General features: G+C 39.2%; 1 protein-coding gene across 17 annotated transcripts in view; it reads left to right on the forward strand.

Moving 5' to 3' along the window:
• PARPBP (PARP1 binding protein) overlaps nucleotides 1-18756 on the forward strand; it is a 53891-nt gene that overhangs the window by 15502 nt on the left and 19633 nt on the right. For 8 of the 17 annotated variants that reach the window (XM_055118315.1, XM_055118314.1, XM_004602773.2 and 5 more), the window contains 3 exons: nucleotides 5112-5282; nucleotides 6661-6815; nucleotides 17777-17960. In XM_055118315.1, the coding sequence (XP_054974290.1) occupies nucleotides 5112-5282; nucleotides 6661-6815; nucleotides 17777-17960 (510 nt within the window). The remainder of the gene's footprint in view (nucleotides 1-5111; nucleotides 5283-6660; nucleotides 6816-17776; nucleotides 17961-18756) is intronic. The other 9 variants (XM_055118317.1, XM_055118319.1, XM_055118325.1 and 6 more) reach the window with 4 other exon arrangements.

Here is an 18756-nt window from a genome sequence, read left to right on the forward strand (position 1 = left end):
AAAAAGTTTTTTCAAATTGAGATTAAATGTTTGCATTTATAGTTAAGGGATTGGAAAAGATACTCAGAATTGTCACAAAGTTTAAGTAAAATTGTTCAGTTCCTAAGCAAATATTATAAATACTTTGTGGTATGGATAGAATCAGTTTATTAAACAAACAGAACAGTATCTTTATTTTTGGTATCTCAGCTAAAGCTTCAATCTTGTGGATTATTTCAATTTAGGCCCTTGTTTCTGGACATTGTAACTGTATTTATGTGGACTACTTTTCCAGAGAGCCTCTTTAAAACTCACTTACAAATACAAGAGCAGGGAAACCATAACTGCCATGTTATCTGACCATAATCACAGGGGTAGATTTCCAGCTGCAGCTCCAGTTCAAGAAGCACTCTCACTCTGAGCCCTTCAAGATGCTTGTCATCTCACATGACAGATGAGGACAGAATTAATTTGTCTTAAAGAACGAGTTTGAGATTGGGGGGTTAAACCCTAGTTATCTTCCTAATAAAGAAAATCTGGAGATGCTGGTAAATCCTCATGATTTTTTTGTACAGTAGATGCATGGCATTCAATTAAGTGTAGGAGTAGAAAAAAAGTCTTAGATTATAGTGTGGGTGTCACTTTTCCTATGCCTTAATTTTTGGCTTAGTTATGTTGCTCTTCCCAAATGCCAAAGGGATGAAGATGACACTGGTGTTTTAGAGGGATTACAGAGGTTAGGATGCAAACGTTGCATTATAGATTCCTATATTGCCATGACATATTTGATATATAAGCAGGAAATGGTTATGCCTTATTTTATAAAAGTTTAGGATAGATCTCAAATGATGGTTTTAACTTAATTGTAACCTAGACCAGTGTTTTTCAGCCTTTTTCTGACTGTGGCCTCCTTCTGACCTTGTTTTCTTCCTGTGGCCCACCTCTCTTATTCGTTTCCCAGTCTTTGTCATCACCCCCTTTTTGCATAATTTTCTTCTGTGACCTTTTGGGATATCTTGGGTTTTACTAGGAGTAGTAGAGTCTTCTATTGAGAAATTCTGCCCTAGAGTATTTATAAAGGCAAAATACTAAGGACATACGAGCACTTATTTGATTCTAGTAAATTTATATTTACAGAATTTCAAATCCCTGTATTATTCCTTTTGCCATTCAAAAGTGAGCCATTAAAAAAGTGAGTTGGTTGCTTAATTTGTTTCCAGTCATTATCCTAGATATATATCTAAGATAATGATATCTTATGTCATTAATATGTATCTTAATATATATCTGAAAATATATATCATTTGTTCGCTTGAAACTCATGAAGTAGTAGAGAGATAAAGAAAATAAGCAAAACATCAGAAAAATCTGTGCAGAAAATTTTACCAAAGACCAGAAGGGAAGTATGTGAATCACTACTTCAGTTTTTTTTTTTTTAATTATTGGATTTCTGTAAATTTCGGGCTTGAGCGACAGCACAGTGGGTAAGGCGTTTGCCTTGCACGCTGCCAACTGGGGTTCGATTCTTCTGTCCCTCTTGAAGATCCTGGCAAGCTACCGAGAGTATCCCGCCCACACGGCAGAGCCTGGCAAGAAACCTGTGGCGTATTTGATATGCCAAAAACAGTAGCAACAAGTCTCACAGTGGAGATGTTACTAGTGCCCACTCGAGCAAATCGATGAACAACGGGACAACAGTGTTACAGTGCTACTGTGAATTGCAGAATTACAAAGTTATTCGTGATTGAGTTTCAGGCATACAACTGTTCCTTTACCAGTGTTTACTTCTCTTTACCAATGTCCTCAGTTTCCCTCCTGTCCCCTGGCCAGCCTCTATGGTCAGCCGTATTCCCTGCCCCCCAATTTAAGCACTGATAGGATATCATATTTTATTTTAGTTCCTTTCAGCAGCTCGTCCTGGTCCAGATGTGACCACTTTCTCCTGTCACTGTCCTGGAAGTCACTACCTTAGATTGGGAAATCAAGGAGCTTCCCTGCTAAGGTTTCAAGTTCATGTTTCAATTTTACTTTCTGTTTTCTTTTTTTGTGGGTGTGGGGTGTTAGGCTGTATTTGGTGGTGCACAGGAGTGCCCCTGGCTATGCTTATCGGACCATATTTAATGCCTGGGAGCTAACTGCATCAGGTTCATATAAGACAAGTAAGCACCTTATCTTCTGTGCTATTTCTCAAACTCTTCATGTCCTCCGAGGTTTTTAAAAACTGGCTCTGACTGGGGCTGGAGGGATAGTGTCTAGTACCACATGGCCTCCTGAGCATCTCTAGGTGTGGCCCTGGAGAACCCCAAGCATGGTTGCATGTGACCCTGGTGGGCGTCAGCACCATAGTGCTTGGGCAGCACCCATGGGCCCTCACGCTGAGCTGCTGGCCAATTGGTCGAGAACCACCACGAGTGACCCAGGCCTCCAAAGTACAAAAATCTATAAAATTGCTCTGAAGGTATACATAAAATTAAGAACCTCTTAAAAATTATCTATAGGGGGACTAGAGAGATAGTACAGATGGAAGGGCGTTTGCCTTGCATGCTCCCGACCTGGGTTTGATCCCTGGCACCCAACATGGTCCGCTAAGCCCCACCTGACTACAGAGCCAGGAATAAGCCCTGGGCACAACCAAAAAGGAGTAAAGTGTGTTGTCTGAGGGTACCATATAAGAAACTTAACTTTAGTGAAATATAATTCGTTATTTTCCTATTAAGAATTGTATTTTTGGCATTGTGTGTATTTACTTTTAATTTACTTAAGCTTGAAGACTGATTTTCCTCCTATGTTTTCTTTTGAAAGTTTTAGTTTTATGTTGACCATGTAGTTCTATGATCCACTGAGTTAATTTTTATAATGTGGATGAAACTTGGGTTGAGAGTCATTTGTTTTGCTAATTGATAACTTAGACACCAATTGTTGAAAATACATTTTTTCCCTCAATTGTGTCTTTTGTAGAGATATCAAAAATCAGATGACCACGTGTATAGGTCTGTTTATGAATACTATTTTGTTTCATTAATTTAGGCATATTTCCCTTTGCAAATACTGTACCTGTATAGAGGTACATTAATAGCTAACATTTGTGAAAGTGTGGATATATAAAGTAATACTAAAGGCAGAATTTAACTTTAAAAGAACTTCAGTAAGAATGGTAAGAATTACAAGCTTGTAGTTACTCAAGATAATACAAGTTAGAGCAATAGGGAAGAGCTTGTATGATTGCAAGAATGGCCACAGACAACAAAAATAAAATCTGTCACTATCACTGTCATCCCGTTGCTCATCTATTTGCTCCAGCGGGCAACAGTAACGTCTCCATTGTGAGACTTGTTACTGTTTTTGGCATATCGAATATGCCTCGGGTAGCTTGCCAGGCACTGCCGTGCTGGTGGGATACTCTCGGTAGCTTTCCGGGCTCTCCGAGAGGGATGGAGGAATCGAACCCGGGTTGGCCACGTGCAAGGCGAATGCCCTACCCACTGCGCTCCCTGGATGGAGCTCTGCCTTCTCTCCAGGCGAGGGGTGGTGTTCTCTCGGGCCTGCAGCCTGCTTTCTTTCTGCCCTTCCCTGGCATACACCAGCACACTAACCTACCCTGACATGCTCTGACATGCTCTGACACGAGACCCGGCTGGCCCCTCAGGACTCAGGCAGTCCCCAGGGGCCTCCTGGGAGCAGAGGCTGCACCTCCCCTGCATGCATGAGGCCCCCCCGCTCTGTCCCACAGGACCCCTGCCAGCACCTCGAGCATCCTGGTCCAGCTGCCGGGCCTCTGGCCCTGTGCACATCTGGGGCCTCCCCCAAACAGTAAAGAACAGGCCAGTGAGACAGCCCAGGAGGGCCCTGCCCTGCTTGTGGCTAGGTGGCTGCGACCCGGGTTCAAATCCCTGAAAGATAAAATATTAAGTTAAAAAATGTAAATGTGTTTTAGCGACACTGGAAAGTATCTAGAACATTGAAGTGAGAAGAATATTTATTTCTAAAATGCAATTAGAAAGATAGGACTTTAGTTTATGATGAATTTGTGCCGGGATACTCCCCAAATCACATGACTGTGGTTATAGAAAAAGGAAGTAGAAATCAAAGCTAGAAAAATAGCCAGAATTTAAAATTCTCAATTTAAATTTCCTATTGCCAGGAAAAAAACCCTGACAATCGGAGACTCCAGGGGATCCATCAAGAACACAGAAATCAGAAATTAGGTATTCTAGGTGGACTCAGTGATTAGGAAGCAGAGCTATGAGTTTGAAAGTTAGCTCAGCTAAGTGCTTTCCACAACTATGCATATAGCTTATGTGAGCTGGACAGGCTTGGAGTGTTATGCCTTCAGAAACTGAACCAGTTAAAAAACAAATTCAGAAATCCCCGGGGAAAGAAAACTCCAAGGAAAATAAGCTGCCGCTCTCCATCTTGGCTGAGTGCCAGATTTGTCAGGCAGAGGGAAGACCTACAAAAGACAAGAGAGGACCAGAGAGATAGTACAGGAGGTAAGTGGCTGACCCTGGTTCGAATCCCGGATCTCCTTATTGTCCCTGAGAACTGCAAGGAGTGACCCCCGAGACTAGAGCTGGGAGTAAGCTCCAGCACTGCCAGCTCTGGCTCACCCATTTCCCACCCAAATTACTGTACAATTACAAGACATAGATGCTGTATTTATGTTGTTATCTTTTTGTGTTTTTTGTTTGTTTGTTTGTTTGGTTTGTTGCTTTTTGGGTCACATCCGGCAATACACGGGGGTTACTCCTGGCTCTGCACTTAGGAATTACTCCTGGCGGTGCTCAGGGGACCATATGGGATGCTGGGAATCGAACCCAGGCCGGCCGGGTGCAAGGCAAACGCCCTACCCGCTATGCTATCACTCCAGCCCCCTATGTTGTATCTTTAATCCTATTTTCTAAGAGCCATTTCCAACAACTCTGCTAGTTTCAATTTACTCACAGGTTCTCACTGGTAAAGAGTTAATTGATTGTGCAGCCCGAACTTTTAACTTAATGCAGTTCTTTAATCCAGATAGCAAAGTGAGATGCTGACATTGAGTGTTTCATTTGTGTATGAGAGAGAAAAAAAAAAAGACCCATCATGGATTTAAGATAACCTTAATGAAGAAAACATTTTTTTTTATTGCACAGGTACAGTTATTAGTGAAGAAAATTATCTGCTCCTATTTAAGTCTGCTAGTGAATTCAAAGAACGATCTGGCTCTGGCTCATATTCTGAATATTCCTGATAGAGGGCTTGGGAGAGAGGCATTCACGGATTTGAAACACGCCGCTCGAGAGAAGCATTTGTCTATCTTTTTGGTAAGGACAAGTTGCATTTCAGGGGATTTGTATTTCCCACACCTGGTGGTAGTTGGGGGCTGCCCGGGCACTGTGCTTGGGGATGGCTCTGGCCGTGTTTGGGGGACCCAGCGGTACTGGGGCTGGAACTGGGGCCTCTTGCATTTAAAGCGTATGCTTAAGCCCCATGAGCTACCTCTCCCACGCTCATGTTTTTAAAGACTCTTTGAGCGTGTGTTTTATTTTATTTTATTTTTTATTTTTTTAATAAAAATTTTATTGAGCGTGTATTTTAATTCATGTACTCTAATGTTAAGTATACTCGTAATGATGATAAAGTCATTTTGAAATTTTTAGCTTTTGTTCTGCTTTTATTTGTTTCTTCTTCTTTTGGCAAGGGAGAATCTTTCTAGGATAGTATTTTCCTCTGTGTGTTGTATGGAATTCTGACCTTGCTTTATGTCTTCTTGAATATATATTTCCAAAGTGTGTGTGTGTGTGTGTGTGTGTGTGTGTGTGTGGGCACATGTGTGTGCATATAAATGTAATCCCCGTTAAATGCTTCTTAAATAAATGTTTCTGAAGTAAAAAAAGTTGAAGATTGTTTATATCTTTATTGGCAATTTATAATTTCTATTTGTGTCTCAACAATTTTGCGAAGTCTTGCCATTAAAATAATCTGCTTAAGTTAGCCTTATTATGTAATCATCATTTCCTATATTATTTGGACAGTGACTTTCTTCCACCCCCAATTATTCATATTGCATGAAATTTATTTTTCTTAGGAAATACAGTGAAAAATACTGTTTTAGAACACTTTATTTTGATGTTCATATTATTATTATTATTTATATGTACGTAAGACATGTATTTTATATTTATAAAAGCAAGATCTTTAATTTTACATGATTGAATAATCCAGAATATGAAAGTTAGGTGGGACACTATGATGATCCAGCCCAAATCTTCATTTTATAAATAAAGAAGCTAAGACATAGAAGAATGCAATTGCTTGCCAACTTGAATAAGCCAGCATTTGACACTGTTGACAATGAGAACCCTTTTGTTTTATATAACAGTTCTGGGAACCGGTAGACATATAGAACATATTCACAAATGAATTCTCTGTAGTCAGTGATATACTCATGAATATATTGGTTTGCCCAACTTGGCTCTCAGTGTCCATCTCCATTGCTCTTACCTTTGCTAGCATGAATTCTGCATGGCACCTCTTTCTTTGATTATTTGCTTTTGAGTCAAAGCACAGGATGAGTTGTAAACAGTGCTTTACTTTATCTGCATACCCTGAATTTTATAAATATATCTAATTTTATAAACTATAATTTAAACTTACTTGTAACTCATTATACATAGCTAAATCATTTGTTTTCATTTACAGGTTGCCACATCTTTTATTAGAGCACTGGAGCTTGGAGGGAAAGGATATGCACCATCACCATCTGATCCTTTAAGGACACATGTGAAAGGATTGTCTAATTTTATTAATTTCATTGACAAATTAGATGAGATTCTTGGAGAGATTCCAAATCCCAGGTATTGACTTCAGAAGTCCTTTCTTTCTCTTCTTTCTTTCTCTCTTTCTTTCTCTCTTTCTTTCTCTCTTTCTTTCTTTCTTTCTTTCTTTCTTTCTTTCTTTCTTTCTTTCTTTCTTTCTTTCTTTCTTTCTTTCTTTCTTTCTTTCTTTCTTTCTTTCTTCCTCCCTCCCTCCCTCCCTCCCTCCCTTCCTTCCTTCCTTCCTTCCTTCCTCCTTCCCTCCCTCCCTCCCTCCCTCCCTCCCTCCCATCCTTCCTTCCTTCCTTCCTTCCTTCCTTCCTTCCTTCCTTCCTTCCTTCCTTCCTTCCTTCCTTCCTTCCTTCCTTCCTTCCTTCTTTCTTCCTTTCTTTCTTTCTTTCTTTCTTTCTTTCTTTCTCTCTCTCTCTCTCTCTCTTTCTTTCTTTCTTTCTTTCTTTCTTTCCTTCCCTATCTTTCTTTTATTTTTTTTCTTCACACGAGCATTGCTTATGGGCTCTTCCAGACTCTGTATTCAGGAGTGACTCTGGCAGAGCTGGGGGTCACATATGTGATACCTGGTATATGAACTGGGTATATCACAAGGTGCATATCACAAGGCATGCACTATCTCTCCAGTCCCTTATGTTTGCTATCAATCTATCTTTAAAATTTCAGAGAATCAATGATAGGAATTTAAGACTATTGAAATGACCAAGGATCTGATCAAACAATAGGGAGAAGCAGCAAAATATTAAAGTGAATTTTCATTTTGCCAAAGTCAAAGTTTTTCTGTGGGCTGGAAATGGCCAAACAAATTCTTTAAACTTTTTATTTTTCAATAAAGGGAACCCATACCAAGAAATAAGGAAATTGACACAGATATAACAAATTCTCTATTCTATTTTCTAGTAGTTTAAAAAAAATTTTATGGTATACATTTTTGATGCATCTAAAATTGACTTTGGTAATAGAAATAAGACAGAAAAATTGGATGAACTCCTATTTATAAGCATATTGGATAACGAATCATTTTTAGACTGATTTAGGTGGGGGGGAGATTCAGAAGTAAGTTGTATATATACTAGCAGTCACTGTCAGGTTTGGTTGGTATATCACAGCACAGGGCTCCTTCAACATTTCCGTCTTGTGATCCTTTTTTAATCAAGAGATGGAACATGGTGAGCACTAACAGACACACCAAGGACTCATGGCACAGTTCATTTTTGAATTAATTTTTGGCTTCTTACTTTCAGAAACCTTTTACCATTGCCAGGTTTTTCATGCCCCTCACATTTTAAGAAGTTGGGAAATAGCATAACATTGATTGAAAAAATAGCTGTTACCTACTGAATCCTTACCATGTGTCAGACATTGTACTGACCTCTTTTGGGGATGGTCATTGATTGTGATAGTGAGCTGGTGTGACAGTTATTATATAGTACCCTATATAGACAGGAAAGAGCTGGATCATTGGAACCTAGTCACATCGTGGTAACTAACAGAGCTGTAACCTTACCTCTGTTCTGACATTGGAACCCATTCTCTTAACCACTGTATCTTTTTTTTTTCTTTTTCTTTTTGGGTCACACCTGGAGATGCACAGGAGTTACTCCTGGCTCTGCACTCAGAAATTACCCCTGGTGGTGCTCAGGGGACCATATGGGATGCTGGGAATCGAACCCGGGTTGGCTGTGTGCAAGGCTAACACCCTACCTGCTGTGCTATTGCTCCAGCCCCAACCACTGTATCTTATTCCATAAAACATATTTAGTTTTAAAGATTTCAAAAGAAGATTCTTTTTAGAATAGGATTCTGAACTGCATCCTTCTGTGTCTGTTGTGGATACCCATAGTAAAGAAGTAAATTTGGCAGAGGATTTTAAATATGACTCACACTCATTGTCAGTGACAGCTTCTGAAACTTCAGATAACATATTGGCAGGTAGTAGATAATTAATTTTTAAAAATACTTTATTTTTAATAAAGCAACATAGGTTTTTTAAAAAATGTTAGAGTCAAATGATGCTATAGACATGGTAAAAAAGGAACTCTCAGGGAAATTGACTAAATGTTTATTTTTTGCTGCTTTTTAAAAAATATTCTTGTTTAAATGAAATTTTAATGTGGTTATTTTTGATTTTTCAATTTTAAACTTATTGACTTCCTGTGATGGGAGAAGAGGATTTGCAACCTCTTGCCAAACTCTGAACAAACTCTGAACACCTCCCGCCACTACCAACTACACAGACCATGCATACACATCTCTGCCATCCTCCTAGAATATTGCAATTTTAGTTTAGGTTGTCATATTTTAGAGTTTATATTATTACTAAATATTATCTACAATTAAACTATATCATGTACTATGATTGTAGATTTTTGTTTCTTTTCTCCTCTATAGATAATTACCTACTTTCCACTTCCTATAATATTTATCATTAATAACTTTAGTAAGCTTGTAATGAAATGATGCGGTCTGGCTTTACATTTTTTTGGTTGTAATTTTGGTAACGTGGTTATAATAGTGTTAACCATTATAGTGTAGAAACACAAAGTCACTTCACTGTCACCATCACAAAGGGCTAGAGACCCTTCACCACTGATCTGCCTTCACCTTCCACCACTGGCCCCCCATTCCTTACCATCACTCCCTCACCCCACTAGTAATATGACTCCTGTAATTCAAGGCCAAAGGTTTGTCCTCATTTGATATTATCTGTTCCCTTGTTTTCTCTCAGCACCACAGATAAGTGAGACCACCTGGTACTTGTCCTTCTCCCTTTGACTTATTGCACTTGACATGATGGTCTCCATTTCCATCCAATTTGGCTAACTGCATGATTTCATCTTTTCTTATATCGGCTGTAACAACTTACCTTTTTTCCATGCCCTTTCCCCTCCTTCTCTCCCTTCCCTTCCTCTTCCTCTTCCCTCTTTCCTGTTCATACCACATTCTGTGATGCTTAGTGCTTAGAATCACTCCTGGTTGTGCTCAAGGAACCATACAGTGCCAGGGATTGAGGCTAGCTGCACAGAAAACTGGTTCTAACACATGCAATTCTCTAGCCCTTTGAACCATCCCTCTGGCTCTCATTATTTCTTCTTAATATGAAATCATCCATCATGCCTGGTTTTTCCCTTTGAGAGTCTATGCTGACCTGTTTTAGAGGGGCAGCTATGAAACTTACTTGTCATGTTGTGAGTTATCTTTGTCTCTGCCTTGTTTTATTTTCTAACTTTTTAAAATTTATTTTATAAAGTAGTTCACAATACTTGGTTACATTTAATATTCAAACACCAATCCCACCAACATTACACCTTCCCACCACCATATTTCAGGTGTTTCCATCCCGAACCCCAATCCTTGCCCCAAAGCAGAACTGAAATAATATATTTTGTATTGTTTGCTATGAACACCCCCCCCCCCCCCGAAAATGCTACCAAAAAGTATCCTTAGAGGAAAGAGTGTGAAGATTATTGTATTTCACCCAGGGATCATTAAGCCCTTCTACAAGAGATAACTGACGTGTTGTTAAAGTTTGAGCCTTGTGTAGCCTTTGCCTCATTTTCTGGATTGCATGACTTTACTTGTAGTTGGCAAATGCTTTATTTTGCTCAAATAGTTTTCTAAGGGAATGTAAATGGGAGGCAACTATTTTTGTTTTAGTCTCACGCTTCCTTATGTAAGATCCTATTTTCATGTTGGTCCTGGAGGCCCTTTGTCTTAGCTGAGTATTTTCCTTTTCATTTGGTTCTCTTCCATAATTGTGCTGCTTTTTGTATTTAAGAAGGAGGCCCTGGGAGCCTGTGGAACATCTCTGTGCAGTGAGCTTCAATATTGCACAGTGGCCACTTGACTCGGGCAGGGATCCTCCAGCTCTTTGTAACAGTGGGTCTTTCGTTCAGGCTTTATACAAAATTCTACAGATGGGCTGGATATTTGGCTCAACTTGTAGACTACATGCCTTGCCACGTGTGAGATCCTGGACTCTAACCCCCAGCATCATATGGCCCCCAGCAAGATTGGTTTTTTTTTAAATTATTTTGGTTTTGGGTCCATACCCGATGATGCTCAGGGGTCACTCTGGCTTTGCACTCAGGAGTTACTCCTGCCGATGCTCGGTGCCCAGGGATCAAACCCAGGTCGGCTGCATGCAAGGTAAATGCTCCACCCTCTGCACAAGTATTGCACCAGCCCAGCACAGTAAATTTCTTAAAACCATAAAGGCGATCTTCAGTCTCCTTCTGAGGGCTCTCTACTCTAGGCTTTAAGGAAATGTAGGCAGGTCCTAATCCCCCACTCAGGATGCAGACTTCTCACAAAATCCCTCCATTCTCGGTCCATGGTACCTCTGGTTCTGGAGCTTCTCTGGACTCCTTTCTCCAGAGTAATCCCACTCCGTGCTGAGAAGAAGGGAGAGCCCGACTGCTTGGAGAGGGGGAGGTTGACGGTAGACCATCAGTCAGCTCCTGGCCAGCCCCACCGTCACCATAGCTGCCAGTACTGCTTTGAACCCCGAGAGTTTCTGAGGTTGCTGCATTTTCAGTGTCTCTCTGAGCAGTTACTTAGGCTTTTGCTTCTCTGTTCTGGGTCGTCAGTAGTCCTTGTGCATCTGCTTTTCATTTTTTCCATTCTTTGCTATATCGTTGTTGTAATTGGCTAATGTCATCTTCCATTCCCCTTTTCTTTGTGAATTTAAAATACCTTCTTGCCTTTTTTTGTCATTTAGTGGGGTTTTGTGGGGGAGTAAATATGATGATGTAAATGCATATGTTTATTAATTTGTTATGATTATTTTCCCTCTGGAGAAATTTCTTTTTGGTATAAATCATCAGTGGGATAGATAAAAGTACATTTATATATGTGTTTTTTGACTGCACTATACAATGCTCAGGAGTTACCCCTGGCTCTGCCCTCAGGAATTACTCCTGGTGGTGTGCAGGGGACCATATGGAATGCCGGGGATCGAACCTGGGTTGTCCAGGTGGAAGGAAACCACCCTATCCACTGCTCTATCACTCCAGCCCCCATGCATATATTTTTGTAAAACAGGATATTAGTACATTTTATTTATTTATTTATTTATTTTTGCTTTTTGGGTCACACCCAGTGATGCTCAGGGGTTACTCCTGGCGGTGCTGGGGGACCATATAGGATGCTGGGAATCAAACCCAGGTCACCCGCATGCAAGGCAAATGCCCTACCCACTGTGCTATCGCTCCAGCCCCTCCATTTTATTTATTTATTTATTTATTTATTTATTTATTCATTTATTTATTTATTTATTTTCGCCAGCCGAGAGTAAGAGTCTCAGGAATAGTTGCCTGGAGGGCTGTTGTAAGGTTGAAGTTGGAAGAATTATTCAGCAGAGCAAATAAGGGTGAAAAGAAGCTCAGGTGGTGAAAGTGGGCAAAGTTATTGGGGCATTGTTTCATCAGTTAATTCAAAATTCATTACATAAAATTAAAATTTTATTCTGTGTCATGACTTCAACTTCTATTTAGCAAATTAACCATAGTCTATGACAATCATAATCAAAAGCAGCAAATCATTGCCTTTCTTTTAAAGTTCTCTCTTCTTTGCCAGCTCAATTGCTTTGTTGCGGGGGGCAGCCTGCTCTTACTTCCACTTCCCAATTGCTATTTAATCTGTTTCTTGCTGTGAGGACTGCATTGGTTTTCTGCACTAAGATTCTCTAGCCCTGGCTCAGAGTTTGATTGTGGGTCTTCTTAGTGTTGATTCGCTTGTCTGCACTTAACTCACTTTTCTACTCTTCTAAGATACTTTGCACTGTACTCTTCTAAGATACTTTGCACTGTTATAATCTTCTGGTTGTCATAGTCTTTGGTTTCTTTGATTTCTCAAATGAGATAATTTTTATCTCTAGAACTCTTTTCCCTATGACTTCTGAGATTTTAATCTCTTCCTTTTTATCTTGCTTCATGTAGTATGGGGTCTGAAACAATTTTACTGAAGTGGAAACATCTTCTGAGTTTCCAAAATATTTTTTTCAACTGCCTATAGGTTGTTACTTTTTTATTTTTAGTATAAATGCATCTTCTTTTATTTTATTTTATTTTTTTCTTAACATTAAATAAGATGTGGTGGGGGCCTGATTCCATGGAATTATTTTCTTTTTAAATTTATTTATTTTTATTGAATCACCATGTGGAAAGTTACAAAGCTTTCAGTCTTAAGTCTCAGTTACACAATGCTCAAACACCCATCCCTTCACCAGTGCACATATTCCACCACCAAGAACCACAGTAAACCTCCCCGCCAACCCCCACCCTCACGAGCCCCCCACCCCGAAGACTTTAAAGACAACTGAAAATATGGCCTGAATGTAGTCTTTATCTTCTGTTTTTGTTTTCTTTTTTGGGGGGGTCACACCCAGTGATGCACAGGGGTTACTTCTGGCTTCTGGCTCTACACACAAGAGTTACTCCTGGCAGTGCTTGGGGGACCATATAGGATGCCAGGGATTGAACCCAGGTCAGCCGCGTGCAAGGCAAATGCCCTACCTGCTGTACTATAGCTCTGGCCCCTGTAGTCTTTATCTTCCTCTGCAAATCTCCCTTACTTCCTGAAGTGCCCTTCTTTGCTGTTCTACCACCAAAGCAGAAATCTGGAATATATCTTAAATCCCTTTTCTTCTTTCTCTATCTCATCATTCATGAAGATTCTTAAGCTCTTCCATTTTTGAAGTCCTTTTTTCTCCTATGGCTATTATTTCTATTCTTTAGACTTCCTGTTGTTAGACTTTAATTCTTTCTTCTCTAGAATTAAATTTTTTTTTTTATCCATCTCTGAGTTGTCCATTCGACGTACAATCTTGATTTGTTCTGTCCTGTTCTCACTGCTGTCAGTAATCAAAACACAAGATCTCGACTCTGTGATTAAAATCCCCTCAAGATTCTGTATTAGGTATAAGATAGCACTCTAGAAATCTGAGAATGATATATTTGATCTCTATGTTCTAACTCCTGCCAGTCTCACTTTGGTCTTCTTGTTGCTCAACGTTAAAACTTAGAGATCAAAATGTACTTAACTCTTAGAACCTTGGATAAGTTTATACTATTCTCTGGTTGACAGCAAGGTGGTAGGGAATGGCAGTGATCTCTGAGTCCAAGAAAGAAGGAGAATGCGTAGAAGTGAAAGAAATCAAAGAAGAATCTCTGCTCACTCTTGCCTCCCCACTGTTACCTTTCATCGGACCATTTTATCTATAGTTTGGCTGCATTTCTACACTTTGCCAGTAGGTGCCACCATAAAATGCATACTGTGCTTTCTTCTGAGCAGTTTTCAACACTTAAAACGTTTTCCTGATATTTAAATGTTTAAAATTGTTTGAAATTCCATAGCTTATTAGCTAACATTTTTAAATAGTGTGCATCCTGTAAATGATCTAAACTATGTAAAATGTTTACTGGTGAAAATTACCTCATCTAAAATTCTCATGCAACTTTTTGTCATTCAAATATAAATAATTAAAAAAAAATTAAGATATCAAATAAGATTCAGAAAAATGGGGCCAGAGAGATAGTTTAAGGGTTAACGAGCATGTCTTGCATGAGGCCAGCCCTACTTTGACCCTTAGCACAACATGGTCCCTCTAAGCATTGCCAAACCCTGCATCCTAGAGCCATATTCACTACATTTTACATAGCACCCTTAATTATATATACATATATATATATATTTTTCCATCATGCCTGGCAATGCTCAGGGGTTACTCCTGGCTCTGCACTCAGGAATTTCTCCTGGCAGTGCTCAGGGGACCATATGGGATGCCGGGGATTGAACCCAGGTCAGCCGCATGCAAGGCAGACACACTTCCTGCCGTACTGTCGCTCCAGCCTCCTCTTAATTATATTTAAAATTTTATAGTATATTTTAGCAAATGGTTATCAAGTTCTTGAAGAGGTAAGAAAAAAAACCAATCATTTCATCAACTGCAGTGATGCTTGCTAAGGTATAATCCATCATTTTTTTTCTATACTGTTATTTATTGTCATCTTTCAGTTTGTTCTGGTACAAGCGTGAAGATTTCATTGTGTTCTTTTCCTACTTGCCTCCTTTTCGTCCCGTTTCTGTGCCAGGACTGAGATGTGATGTTTCTTACTCAAATTGACTTCTTCATCATCTAAGTTTTCTCTATTAATGTTTACCCTGGGAGGCTTTCTCAAATCCTCCCCTTTTCCCTTAGTCTCTACTCAAATACCTGCTGCAGGATCTCATTGTACCAGATAATCATTTGTGCTGTTTCTCTGAAAGAGTTTATTCATTTTGTATTCTAAGTGCTTCATGTTAGTATATCTTGGAGTGATTTTTTTTTCCAAATTTTTTTATTAGTGAATCACCATGGGGGTACTGCTACAGATCCTGGAGTGATTTGAGTTATACTTCAGGGGTTTCTACTCTTAAAGGTGAAAGACTTTGAAATATATCACCTTGTCACCAAATACATATTAGAAGTACTAATAGTGCTAGTAGTGAGTGTATAGCAGTAAATAGTCTGAGTACTGACTGGTGTTTGGGAGATTTTCCCAGGGGACATAATTTCAACTTTGTCAGGCAGCTGAAATACAAATCATAAATTCTTTTCATAAATATAATTTATCAGCCTCTTATATCATCTTTAAAATTTGGCATATTTGTTCCTGAGAAAAGGGGATAGCACAGTGGTAGGGAATTTGCCTTGTACGTAGCCGACCTGGGTTCGATTCCTCCACCTGTCTCGGAGAGCTTGGCAAGCTACCAAGAGTATCTCGCCCACAAGGCAGAGCCTGGCAAGCTACCAGTGGCGTATCCGATGCCAAACACAGTAACAACAAATCTCACAATGGAGACATTACTGGTGCCTGCTCAAACAAACTGATAAGCAATGGGATGACAATGATATATCATATATTTAAATAAATGATTTGTTGGGTCTCTAGAGATACTACATCAGGGTCAGACTTGCAAACTTTGCATGCGGCCAATCTGGGTTCGATTCCTGGCACTCCACAGAGCCCCCTGAGCCCTACCAGGAGGGATCCCTGAGTGCAGAGCCAGGAGTAAGCTCTGAACACAGCTGGGTCGGGCCCCAAATCAAACAAAACTAATGATACTTTTTGTTCTTCAAATTGACATCAAGACAATCTTTCATGCTTTATTAGATTTTAAATCTTTAACAAAACTCTTCTGTTTAAGTCTCAGAAAAAAAATGCATATAGCATTTCTATTTTGACTTTGACTACATGTTAGCAAATTTTCTGTGCTTTTGATAGAAAGTTAAGAGAATAAAGTGAAAATCAAAGTGCCTATAAATGTAAAAGAACTATGGAGTCCGAGTTCTGATTGCAGAGGATGGCCGGCTGGGCACCCTGATTGCCCCTCTATTTTCATTGAAAATTATTAGCATTGCTCAATAGAGTTTTTATTATTATTATTATTATTATTATTATTATTATTATTATTATTATTATTATTATTATTGTGGGGGGGATTTGAGCCACTACTGGACAGTACTCAGGGATCACTCCTGGCAAGTGTGCAGGGACCATATGCAGTGTCTGGGATGGAAGTCCTGTGAGCCACGTGCAAAGTAAGCGCCTTTGTTGCTATCTCTTTTGTCCATAAGAATGTATTTTAAAAATGTTTCTTAAATGTACCAGGGAGTTGGCAAATTAATGATGAAAAGAGGCCAATGAAGTGTGGGGAAGAAGAACAGCCAGAGAGGTTAAGTCCATGAGGAAGGAGAACTTTCCCTTTGGTATCCTTTATTGAGTGTGGAGATCTGGACTGACCCGGATATTTCACCACTCAAGTCTGCAGTGACCGGACACAAGAGGGTAGGGTGGCTACTCTGCGGGGCTGCCCCTCAGTGTAATGTGAACTAAGGAATAAGGCCTTTCGCCCAAGATAGGGATTCTCGGAAAACCATAGTGGCCAAACATTTCAGCATCCTTTAATTTTCAGGTTTCGATCCAGCCAAGAGTTCAATTCTTTCTAGTGTAGCATTGGCTGTCCTGCCCAGTCCAGTTAGCCTTAACTGGAAAGAGAAGAGAAGATAGAACGATCGAGAATGAGCACAACCCCTAATTACGTGTTCATCTTATGGAATCTGTGGAAAGTTCTAAGAATTTAAAGGCAAATTATTCATATTAGTAGGAGAGTTTAAGAACTATGTTCGGCACAGAGTTAGTAAACATAAAGAAGTTGTATTTATAGAAAATAGGAAAATGTTAAGTTCAGCTATAAAAGATATAGCATGAATTTAGTAAATGCCATGCTGGCTCCTTGCTCCTTGGCAAGGGCAGATTCAACGAGAGTATTATTGCCTTTTCAAGGGCTCCAGGTGTCCATAGACATTTTGGGAATTCCACTCATCTTGCTTGCTTACCACCCAGCACTTCAAGCTCTAGTTTGTTTCTCTTTTGAATAGTGGGATTGGGTGTTCAGTTTGAGGTTTTTTTGTCTTTGTTTTAGGGCCACACCTTATGGTGTTCAGGGCTTACTCCTGGCTCTGCACTCAGGGATTACTCCTGGTGGGGCTTGAGGGACCATATGGGATGCCAGGATTAAATCCAGGTTTGCCCTTTACAAGGCAGTTTATTATTTGGATACTATTGAATTGGGTTTTAAGATTAAGTTAAAATAATAGCATTACATTTACTTTAGTTGTATCTAAAGGTATTTATTTTAAACAATTTTGAGTGTCTAGAAGTACATATATGGACCTGCTAGCTTACCTAGCACTAACTTCTCTTTGGCTTTCAAATAAAGGAATAAGTAATTTACTTTGTGGAAGTGACTTGCTTTCATAAAAATTTGAAGATGTTGTTTCTGATCATTTCTGATCCCTCCCCCCCACCCCCATATGATATTGGTTGTTGTAAGATCAAAGCTATATTCTTTGAAAAGTGTTGATTAACTCTGAGAATTATGTTTTCAAGCTTACAAAAACATTTTTGTTTATAATCCTATGATAAAGATGATCTTATTTCTATTTTCAGCATTGCAGGGAGTCGGATACTGTCAGTGATAAAGATGCAGCTGATTAAAGGCCAGAACAGTAGGGATCCTTTTTATAAGGCAGTAGAGGAAGTTGCTCAGAATTTGGACTTGAGGATTAAAACTATTATCAATTCTCAACAAGGAAATGTCACTGTGAGCACCACTGACATCAGTCCTGCACGGGTAATGAGCTTTTCATTCTTCATTATACGCCTAGACATGCCATTACTTCTTCTACTTGTAGAAATGTTTGGCTTTCATTACTTAAGTTAGAAACATGTATTTCTTGTATTATAAGATGTTGAAACATTGTAGTGTCTCAATAGGATTATGTAGGATTATGTTTGACTTGGGCAAATCATAACAACTTTGAGCCAAATTGTATTTATTAAAGTAGGGAATTGAGGAATCCTCAATATTCTTTGCAACACTCCATATTTATAATTCTTAATGGATGTGAAGGAATTACTATGCTTTAGTAATTATTCTTATAATAGTTATTTTCCTGTTTGTTCAGATAGAAAATAAAAGCCTGATTTTTCTAATTCTGACTCAAGTATTAGGCATTCTCCTGAACAACAGAAATAATTTTTGTGAATTTTTCTTTGTAGATGTTTTCTATTTCTGTGGTCCCTTATTTTCTACGTACATCACTAACCTATTACAAATATTAGGAGTTAGTACTTAGAATTTATTTATTTATTTATTTTTGTTTGTTTTATGGGTCACACCTGGCGATGCACAGGGGTTACTCCTGGCTCTGCACTCAGGAATTACTCCTGGTGGTGCTCAGGGGACCATATAGAATGCTGGGAATCAAACCCGGGTTGACTGTGTGCAAGGCAAACGCCCTACTCTCTGTACTATTACTCTAGCCCCAGTACTTAGAAATTTTTTTACTGTGTAGTTTCAGAACATTAACCTTATTATTTATAATGAAATATTATGCATAGCTATTGAACTATTGAGGAGAAATTGC

The sequence above is a fragment of the Sorex araneus genome, chromosome 10 (assembly GCF_027595985.1).
Source record: "Sorex araneus isolate mSorAra2 chromosome 10, mSorAra2.pri, whole genome shotgun sequence".
Classification (NCBI taxonomy): Eukaryota; Metazoa; Chordata; class Mammalia; order Eulipotyphla; family Soricidae; genus Sorex; species Sorex araneus.